Source organism: Bactrocera tryoni, chromosome 1 (genome assembly GCF_016617805.1).
Source record: "Bactrocera tryoni isolate S06 chromosome 1, CSIRO_BtryS06_freeze2, whole genome shotgun sequence".
NCBI lineage: Eukaryota > Metazoa > Arthropoda > Insecta > Diptera > Tephritidae > Bactrocera > Bactrocera tryoni.
Window position 1 is genome coordinate 72,920,753 of NC_052499.1, and position 11,794 is coordinate 72,932,546.

The window sequence follows — 11,794 nt, forward strand, 5'->3', positions numbered from 1 at the left end:
ATCATTTCAAGAATTAAAATAATATTTGGAATTCAGTCCTTAACTCAGGTTTGTAGTACTTTATTAATTTTCAAAAAATACTATGAAGTCCAGCAAAAGTTTATTTATGTGCATAGCAGTCGATGATATGTACGTGATGTGCTCTTGATGATGTGATGAGCGGAGCCGATTTAATTATGTCTGTCTGTATATAAGCGAACTAGACTTTTCAAGGCAATAATCGGAGTATTTTTCATGGTAAAAAAAATGCATCTGTGAAGGGTATTATCGCTTTGCTATAGATGATATAGATAGATAACGTTTTTTCTTGTTTGTATATATGTATGTATATTTGCACATACAAATGTATACGAGTATAACGTTTACAAGCTATTTTCTCTTATTTGTCGCCAGCTATAATTGTATTATCGCTTACAATATTAGTATTTTACTTAATCCTTAAACAAATCTGCAATTTAGTGAATTGTATTGCACATATAATTTACATGTGTAAGTTTTATTAATATTATCGTCATATATTATATGATAGCACCAAATTATATTGTTTTATTACATCTCCAGTGTATCTATCTACACATAGTCCTACGCCAATGCTTGCAAATGTTAACATATTTGATTATAAGTAAAAAATTTGACTTCAACGGTGGTTAATATTCTAACTTTAAAACAATAGTAAGATATTTCATGTTTAAGGCACAACATTCCAAGGTGTGTAAGTCTCAGGGGACGGTTGATCAATCTAAAGAAAAAGTGGGAAATCATTTAAAAATGTCATATGTGACGAAATTGTAATTTAATTTTACCAATTCGGTAAATTCGTCTTGACATGCCATTCGTATACGAGCAGCCGTCGCTGGGGCGTCTAGTACGAAGTGTCCGATTAGCCGTCTTTCAGCGCGTGCAGCTGCTATTGCTTCCTTAATGGCGAAAAATGCAGTGCTGCCTATGAATAACGGTGGCTCTCCAACGGCCTACATAAGAGTTGTATTAATATATATTTATAAGGTGTAATAGCTATAATCAGATATAAATAAGTAAATGAGCAATTAGTACCTTTGACGAATAAACAGCTCTTGGATTAGGCGCACCAGTTAAAAGGCTCACATTGAACTCGCCCGGTATATCGGCAAATCCTGGTAGTTTATACATGCCAGGTCCGCGCGAATAAAGCGCACCTTGCGGTGAATAAATAAGTTCTTCCAATACAAATAAGCCATAACCTTGCATAAATGCGCCTTCGATCTGTCCAATATCGATAGCTGGATTCAAGCTAGAGCCAATATCCATGACGATGTCTGTGCTCAACACTTGATGATCACCGGTTAAGCAATCAATTTCAACCACTGATACTCCAACACCATTGGTGTAATAATTATAACAACGCGCATTTGGATTTGTCTTTGGATCATCACCAACATCAAGCATTTTATAGAATCCACTTGCTGAGAGACCTATTCGCGCAAAATATGCTTTACTGATCCATTCTTGCCACGTATCTTTTGGATTGGCCTCCTTAATTGGTTTCAGACGCTCATTTAGCTTCTCACAGGCATTCAATACAGCCATACCATTTATATCTGAACCTACACTAGCTGCCGTTGGTGATGTGTTTGGTACCTTGTCGGTTGCGGTTTCAGCAATATGAATTAGCTCCGGTGATATGCCTAATGCTCGCGCGCAGCATTGTATCATTTTGGTGTGTAGACCCTGTCCGATCTCGACTCCGCCGTGCGAAAGCAATACCGACCCATCACCATATATATTTACTAGCGCACCGGCTTGATTCAGATGCATGGCACCAAAAGCAATACCATATTTGGTGGGCACCAGAGAGATACCGCGCTTGCGCCATCGATGGCTTTTGTTAAATTCTGCAATTTCTGCACGTTTCTCGTAGAATTTCGACTGATCTAAGCAATCTCTGAAACACCTTTAGGAAAAGTAAGATATTAATTTCAAATGTAAACGGTATGAACGAGACCTGCTTACTTTTCAATGGGAAAGTTTTCCAACTTTTGATTGTAGTGTGTATAATCACCAGTTTTATAAAAATTTAACTGCATGACATCCAAGTAATCTTTGTCAACTATGCGCGCCACATCGCGTACTATATGCTCCGCTGCAAACATGCCCTGAGGACCGCCAAATCCTCTAAACGCTGTATTGGATGGTAAATTCGTTTTGCAGACCCAACCACCAACTTTGACATTTGGTATGCGATAACAATTCTCGAAATGATTCATAGCACGATCGAGAACCTAATGAAAATAAAATTACTTTAGTAATGTAGTGAAATCCGATAGTGGAAAGTACTTACCGAAAATGAGAGATCCATTGTGCAGCCGGCATTAGTATAGCACTCAATGTCGCAAGCCGTTATCAGACCTTCTTTGGTAAATCCAATTTTATATTTAAAAAGAAAAGGATGTCTAGTGCCTGTTGTCATCATATCTTCATCCCGATCAAGCATGCAGCGCACCGGTCTTCTTAGACGATAACTGGCCAATGCAACTGGAAGTGCCAAGATAATTGAACGCGACTCTTTGCCACCAAATCCACCACCCAAGCGTTTAGATCGGCATACCACCCTATGCCACGGCACAGATAACACATGAGCCACTAGTTTTTGTATCTCCGTGGGATTTTGGGTTGAACAAAATAGTTCAATTTCATCGCTATCCCGCGGCGTTGCCACACAAGCGTGCGTCTCCAAATAGAAATGTTCTTGACCACCCATCCGACAGCTACCTTCATAAACGTGGTCAGCCTGCTCAAAAGCTTTCTGCACATCACCCTTTTCAATATATTGTGGATAATTGGGAAAATAGGATTTATTTGCGATGGCCTGTTCAATTGTTACAATTATGGGGGTTAGCTCCTCATACTTGATATGCACGAGACGCGCCGCACGTTGCGCCAAAACTTGACTATCCGCGACAATAGCACCGATCACCTGCCCCTGGCAATAAACGACTTCCGAAGCAAAGACTTCCTCATCGTGAAAAACGGTACCAACTTTATTTTCATATTCACTCAAATCTTTGCTGGAATAAAATGCGTGTACACCTTGCTGCTTGACCGCGTCGCTGGCGTCAATAGATATGATCTTTGCGTGTGCTTTGGTACTAAGTACAAGGGCGAGATACAATTCATTTTCATGACGCGGAATATCATCGCAGTAAATTGCTTCACCTGTTGCCTGTTTCAGTGCAGAGGCGTGCACCTTTGGTCTACCAATGGGATCACATGTTGGTTGTTCCGCACATACCCTCTCAAAGAGCTGGGCGCTCTTCAAAATCGGTGTGTGGAAGGTATCAGCGCCGCTAAGCTCTCTCTCTGGTATTGCATCATCCTCAATGATACCGGATTTAATTAATTCTTGACTTATTGCTAAATATGCCTTGAAGAATAGACTAACTACTAATGAACGACGATAGGCGATCATACCACCCGGTGCAGACGGCGCCAATGGCAATTCGGCACATAAGCTTTCAGTTACACGCTCGACTAATACCCGATTCCATTTTTGTTTTGCCATGATTTGTGATGTTTTCGGTGCCATAATCGTTGTGGGCGCCATACCGCCAAAAGCCATATAAATTTGTTTGATTATATTGTTATTTGGTTCGAAGGTCACATTTACAACTGCATTGACAATTGCAATATCGTCATCTCTACGACGCGCTTGCTTAAATGCCACAAAGTGTTGATCTTTTGAGCTTTTCGGAAAATATATGCCCACCAATACTTCATGTGGCAGAATTGTATTCTTGCGATATCCAGTAAAGAATCCCGGACCCATGTACACATCTCGAGTTTCTACTTTCCCATCAACTAAGCTACACACTTTAAGCTTGGCACACGCCGCAGTCAAAATAGGGTTCATGTCGGAGATGGGACTTCCAGTCATGATGTTTCCGCCGAGCGATGCCACGTTCCGTATCTGTTTGCCCGCAAAGTAATGCAACATTTTTACAGCACAACGGAAGAAACGTGTCTCATGCTCCGGCAATTTTTCTATACGTTTGCGTAAGTGCTCATCAATGTCCATTAAAGTAACGGCGGAACCAAATAAAATGCTATCCTCTAATTCTCGAATCTCATTCAACTCTGGTACCTTTATGGGGTTAATGTGTACGGTGTATAGAAACTGCTTAAATTTCATTTCAACACCAACTTCCGTGTTGCCAACAATAATTTTACCATGCGGGTGCTCCGCTTTCAGCTTCAATAAGTCTAACAGTTCCACCGGACGGTACCAAGTCGAGCGTGGGCCTTTGAATAAAAGATTTTCCGTATCGTATTGTGAATTTAAATGCAGTTCTGGTGGGAATATGGGTTCCTGACTGGGATCGAAGGGTAAAAATTCACTCTTTTCAAATAGTTTTTGCTTTTCATTGTCGCCATTTTGTATTTTATTACCATTTAACTTGCAGCATTTGTCACCCATGGCACAGCCAAATTCCTTTGTGAAAGTCTTGTATCCTTCCAAAATAGGTCGATAACCCGTGCAACGACATAGATTGCCTTGAAATGCTACTTCCAAATCTTTCATCGATGGTAGAGGCATGCTTCGAAGTAGAGCGTACATAGACATTACTATGCCCGGTGTACAAAAGCCACATTGACTGCCATGAGCTTTAGCCAGACGCTCTTGTACAGGGTGAAGGCGGGTGCGTGTGCTTCCAATCCCCTCTATGGTGGTTACTGCACAGCCATGCATCGCGCACACTGGCATCAGACAAGCGTTGACAGCTAAGTGCTTAACGCTGTTGGTGGCGCGATCGACTCGCGAAAGCATAACAGTACAAGCGCCACAACCACCTTCCCCGCATCCCAATTTTGTGCCACATAACCGCAGTTTGTCGCGCAGATATGTGAGTAGAGTACATTCTGGATCTGGTGTGGGATCAACAACCTGGACAATAGACAAGATATTTTGAGGACAAATTAAATATGGGAATAATTTTTAAAAAGTCAATATTCTATATTTAACGATTTGGTCACAGCAAATTTTAAAATCACTGAAATCTTACGCTTTTATCAATCATGACATCAGGATCTAACATATTTTCTGTGAACTATGTCATACAGAACAGTAATTAGCTAAGGTTAGGTTAAAAGGTCGATCCAAAACAAAACGAATCCCACTTGGACAGCCAAGAAAATCGGTTAATTGTGATACTAAAATAGTCCTAAGTACTTATTCACAGAAAAAACTCTCAAAAGTCGTCAAAGCGCTTTGAGTCTACCACAAATTTGTGGAGATAGCTGATATTAATTCCGACTATTCCAGCTGGGCAATAGAGTAGAAAGTGCCTAGATGTTTCCATCTCATCGTTCTCTATACAACTTTGGCAATTACCATCCGAGATATCTTCAACATTACCATTATTATATTATTATTAACAAAAAAAAGACTCTAACAAGTAAGGAAGAGCTAAGTTCGGATATAACCGAACATTTCATACTCTTGCAACTTGCAAGGATAAAACGCAGGGCCAATTCTATTATTTCTATTAATTCTATTGAGCGACATTTTCGGTAGAAACACAACTATAGGGGTCGACATATTCGATACCCAGGGACTTAAACAGTTTTCGTTGGTGGCATACTTCAAAGGCGTTATTCGTGAGTTTTTAACCCGTAATTTATTCCTTATTTGTACACATAATGATCCGTGAAATATGATGTACGGAATTTGTTTGAAATAGGTCGGACGGATCTCGAGAGATATGTTTTAACCAAAAAGCGGCCCCATGCACATCTTCCAATTATTACACCGGCTTCATTAAGCTATCTCATACCATTTTGGTGGAAAAATTTAATGTCTCTGGCGTATGTATTTATGTTGATTTATAGCGCATTTAGTATTTTTTAACAGCACCATTATATGGGAAGTGAACGGGGTTATTATCCGATTTCATCCATTTTCACACTGTCGGTAGGAGTACTTACAAAATTTGCGCTAGGTCAGTTTGGTTGTTGTAGCCTAAGTGGTTTAAGAGATACATGTATACATTAAAGTCATCAGAGGGTGGAGTCACAAGCTCACTTTTACAAAAAATTTTGCCCACAGGTGCCCCTTGCTACTGTTATCCTCTGTGACAAATTAAAGTTTTATATCTTAATTTAGTGTTCAGTTATGGCACTTTATAGGTTTTCGGTTAATGGCGTTTTGTGGGCGTGTTAGGGGTCCGATTACGCTCATCTACGAACTCGTACTTGTTTTATCAAGGAAAGCGCATACCAAGTTTCATGAAGATATCTTAATTTTTAATCAAGTTACAGCTTGCACGTCGTCTCTTCATCATGTTCATTTATATACATATATGTATGTATATTATCCTATATCTCTCTCGTTTAGTTTTTGGTGATACATACAACCCTTAGGTGAACAAAACTATTAAACTCTGTAGCAACATATTGCAAGAGTATAAATACACTGCTAAAAATAAGTTGTTTTGAATCCAATTCAAGAGCTGATAACAATTATTGAAACGTCAGATGTTTACATTTTAGTAATAATAACCTTTGATGTTCATACAATATACATACATACATATATACGTTAATGGTGCATAAAGAACTCATAAACAACCCTGTGAGAAAATACCGTTTAGTCCCTACCTAAGGCATAGTAAAAAAAGGTAACAAAACGAAAATATTTACTTTACTATATACACTTTCAATTTGAACAATTTTGCTCCTATATCGCATATCTCTGCCTAAGTCGAATATCGACTAATAAGTTAACAATTTCTAAGGGAAACAGCAAAGTATTTCCTTAGCTTATATTAAAAGGAAAAGAAAGCGCTGAATAATTGAGAACTTAAGCGCTTTCCTGCCGGTCTTAGACATACTATACATACAGGTATGTACTTATGTATTTAATTGTTATTATTTGTGATTGTAGGTCGACGAATTTTAGATCGAAAGCTTATCTGCACAATAAGCGCCCGTGTACGCATACCATGCTTGCAGATATGGTAAACACGTATATACATGTGTATGTATGTACATATATACATTATACGTACATTTTGTATTTTGATCTAGCATAAAATGTCAGCCACTAAATCATGCTTATCACAAATGCAATAAGTACTACTTATTTACATTTGACTTTTAGAAATATTCATTAATATTAGCAAATAGGAGCACTGTTAAGTGTATAGTTTACTAACCATAACACATTGATTTCATAATTCACATTCATAAATTTTTAAGGGTTTCGTCGGGTAAAGAAAAGCATTTTTTCAAAAAATTTTTCTCATATAAAAAATGCAATATTTTTTTTTTAAATTTATTGTTACCAAAAAAGTTCTAAAATTTTTGGAAAAAAATATTTTAAACTCGGCCATTGCGGTGCCGTTTCCGGTGACCCCTCGGAAAAAATGTGCGCCTGCGTTGGCGGAATAACTCTTTACAGGATCGTCTAAAGAGAAAAATACGTGTTTTAGTTAAAACATTAACTTAGAACTTGAACGAAGGAACTGAATGTTGGATTTTTGGCAGACATTTTTACAAAAAAATTAAAATTTCGCGACTTTTTTTTTTCAAATAGTAGTAATCGAAAAAAATTCTTCATCCAAATCTTTAAGAATTAAATCTTAAAGGCCTGTGTAACATTTCATGAAGATCGGTTGAGTAGTTCTCGAGAAATCTTGGCAACCGACTTAAAAACACAGTTTCGAGAAAAACGCGTTTAAAGACGGCGCATTTAACTCAGCTTGCCGATCGATTTTTTGAAACCATAAACCAATGTAACCCTTTAAGCTTAGTTAAGAAGATCAAAACATCTTTAAAATTTTTCGTATAACTTTTTTAGCCAAAGGTTATAACTAAAAATACATATAAAAATGTGCGTACTATACATATATATATTTTATTATAAGCACCACATATCAACTCATATCATATCAACATTTTTGCGTTTTCGAAGATTGTGAATATCGGAATTCTGAAGATCAAAAGTCACCGAGCCAATTAGTGGCGCTTTATAAGTGGGTGTGTCCACGTAAACACAACAACTAAGTAAAAACTAATTTAAATATAACAATAGAGCTATGAGCTCTATAATTTGTTGTGATAGTGAGTAGATTTGATTGCAAGAATATTAATCGTGTTTTGAACTTGGATTGTACAAAAAGATATCGTGATTGAAATCAATAGCTTCCATGTAACCGATGGACAGAAAATTGCATCGGTGGAAACATGTACACATTCGACATAGTATAAGTATGTGAAATAATATTTAAACTGAATAAGCTTTCATTCATAAACAGTAAAACACTACAGACAAAGGCAATATTTCTTTGAGTCTATAATTTTTTTACCTTCTTATTTTTATTGAATAATTATATGCTGCTTACGTGTTTATTTTTATTGCCGGCCCGGAGGCCAAAACAGGTCATGCTTGTTCTCAGTAGAAGAACATCAAGTCATATTATCACACGCTAAGCTATTGATAAAAAAATTGCCACATTCGGAGAACATGTAGTAAGTTGGTCAACAACAGGTTTCTGTTCTCTGTTCTCTCTTATTTGTTATGTCGTTTCGAACACATGGCGAGCACCTCACACACTTCTTCTTTCTCGCTCTTTGCTCTATATAAGATACTATTGATAGATACTCACTGACCTGTCCACTATTCATTCTTTATACTTTTGAGTTCAATTACAGGTATGTATCTACGCACCTTTTTGCCATTCACGAAAAATATTAACGGTGACTCTTTTTCAATAAGAATTTTTGACGCGTCTCCATTTTTCGCCATGATATGAGGAACTGAATTATTTTGCGACATTTAATTGTACTTGTTTGCTTTAAAGCTTTTCGGAAATTCCGAGAAATGTTTTACTGTAAGCTTAATACTACCACTTCATAACACTTTTTATGGTTAATGTTCTCAGCTGTCAAACAATTTTATATCTAGAAAGATAATTCTGTTAAAATGCAGTTGAATGCAATTACACGTAGTTTTTTGAACTCAAAATTAAAAGCAAAATTGTACACACAACCAGTCAATAGGACTGTCAAAAGCGGACTGAATCCACAAATGTTTCCACTGTCTCACAAGCAGTGATCATTTGCACATGCCCCTTTGTATGATTATAAACATGTTTGTAAATACAGCTGCTGTTTTGAATCAAATTCGCTCGTGACTCCTCTAGAATAAGCCTTCTATTAACCAGAACTAGTTTGCGAGTCACTCATCCAACTGCTAGTAGGCCAAGAGTGATTTATCAATTTAACAAAAAGTTACCTTACTCTAAAATACACAAATTTTGTTGAAACAGTCTTAAATTTCCGCAATGCAACATGAAGAATCATTATTTAAGTTTTTTATTATTTTTATTTATTTAGAATCTGTCTTATTATTAAAATGACAATAATTAAATTTGCTGACAAAAACATTGATGTTGGAGTACAATGAGAAATATTTTTCTGTGATGAAGGTGAGATCAATTGAATCAATAGAATCGAAAGGGGAGATCTATCGAAACGATATCTGTTTAGTCTCCTACATTATTGAATATTATTCAACAGTTAGTTCGCCCATGGTTCTCGAATCGAAAAAGGCAATGACTACTAAATTCTTCTATAATTTCTTTTACAGTGGAGATTTTTAATGATCTTACCTTGACAATCTTGACCTTAGAAGCCAGTACAGCTGCACAAACCTTAACCTCAGCTGCATTCTCTTATGTTTTTTTTATTTAGATGACAAATTATTTTTTCAACTATTTCTATACCCTGATATCCTAATAGTATACCCTAAGTTTATCACGAAGTTTATTATATCCAGAGGGAAACATTGGATATATTAATATTTATATACGCGAACTAGCCACTAAATTTTTGAGATATCAATCTGAAATTTTGCACAAATCTTTTCGCTTAAAGAAACTGTTCATGTCTGTCATAGTTCCAAAAAATGAAAATAAACAAAATTATCAAATTACTCACAACGTGTCATAAAGGACCGTAAAATCATAAATTTGTATACTAGTTTAAAAAATTTGTTGTTTGATTGCATACTAAAATAAGTTTATGCTCTGAACGCTATGTTTTCGGGTCGTTATAACTTATAACTTTATGAGACTATGTGAAACCCCTAAATATTTTAGAAGAAAACGTCTTTATTTTACGATACATCTTTACGAAATCAAGTTTTTTTTAGAATATTTTGTATTTATGAAAGGTATTTTAGCTTCGGTTAACGTTTTTACTCGCTTTTTTAATAATTTGCTCCTGAAACCATCAACTGTTTACAACCCTGAATTGACTTAGTACGAAGATCTTCAAAGTGAGAAGATCATTGAGAAAAATTCTTTTTTAAGAAAGTACGAAAACGTTTCGATATAGTAACTTAAAATAAAATCAAGTTTTTTTTTTACATTATACCAACAATTTTTTTTTTGGTTTCTGTTATTGATTCAATTAAAGGTACTTGTTGAGATAATTTAAAGACAAAAACTGTTAACAATTCAATTATATTAAAGTTTATTGTAATATTGTTCATTTATTACATATTTATGATTAAAGATATTCGCAGTATTGGTCCACTCTAAATTCGTTTTGGACCAGTTAAAAAACATTTACAACAGAATATTTTTTTGTTCGTACCAAGAAATGCTGAGAAAGATACTCAATCTCCTGATTTCTCACCACCACTACTCAAAGTCTCGCAACGCAGCTTATCAACTTCTCTTCTTTCCACAAACTAAGCAGAATTTTTATCAAACTTTAAATTGTTATTATTCCATTTGATACTAAATTATTTGCTCACACACTTGTACATACAGAAATTGCAGGGCCTTAAGATTATAATCAATGTACAAAGTACTTACTTAAACTCAAATATTGCCAAGATGATAACCACTTGCATATATGTACATATAAGTACATATGCATATAGTATACGCCACGCATACATTTTAAGTTCTGATAATTTACTACATCAATATAATTCAGACAACAATAACAAGCTTTCGCGGCACCTTCTTCGGATGCAAAGACGCTCATTAATATTTGACAAAGTAAAAAAGTAGGAGGATAGCAATTCAAAGAAGTGTCTTTTAGTTTTTTCACACCTTTATTCTTCATTTATTTTTCTTGTTTTAATAATCGTTTCGTATTCTATCCGAGAAACCTATTAGTGATAAAGAGTAATTCAGAAGCACTGATGGAACCTGTATATATGTATGTATATTATATATATGTATGTATATATGCTTGTATATACATACACACCTCATAAATCAATTATGCATCACAACCTGATCTACGACAATCTCAACAAGTACTATATAATCCTCGTAGCACTACAAGAATTCAATTATTTACAACAATTCAATTAGGTAATGTTTCTTACATTATGGTTTTATTTGACGATTTAAAAAATGTGGAGCATATTTATCTATAAGTACCTACAAACTCAATTGGTGATACAAGAAAGATAACTTTATCGCAACAACCTATATTTGAATCTGCTTTGGACTTGTTCATGGGGGCACATTTGGGCTTATTTTTTATTTCACTAATAAAAATAATTCCAAGTCATTGCAAGCTGATTATATATATGTACATACACTTCAAATTAGAGTATTCTTTAATACCCCTTTAGTACACGCGTTACTCTAAGTAATGCCAACCTAGTAGTAAAATCAATTCGGTCTGAGACGTCTCATTGATGCCTTACCTATTGTTCTTCCACATCGATATCCGTAAACTGAGAAAGAAGTTGCTTAACATTACTCTCAGAGATAAGAAAAGAAGGTCAAGTGAC

The 11,794-nt window shown here is 35.7% G+C and overlaps 1 protein-coding gene across 1 annotated transcript; it reads right to left on the reverse strand.

Moving 5' to 3' along the window:
* Positions 1 to 459: 459 nt before the first annotated feature.
* Positions 460 to 9,021, reverse strand: LOC120771303 (xanthine dehydrogenase). The gene is made up of 6 exons (XM_040099240.1): positions 8,702 to 9,021; positions 2,318 to 4,918; positions 1,990 to 2,258; positions 1,054 to 1,930; positions 804 to 971; positions 460 to 739 (listed from the first exon to the last, which is right to left on the reverse strand). Exons 1-6 carry the CDS (start codon positions 8,807 to 8,809, stop codon positions 689 to 691), a joined length of 4,074 nt encoding a protein of 1,357 aa, XP_039955174.1. The 5' UTR covers positions 8,810 to 9,021; the 3' UTR covers positions 460 to 688.
* Between the last annotated feature and the right edge of the window lie 2,773 nt (positions 9,022 to 11,794).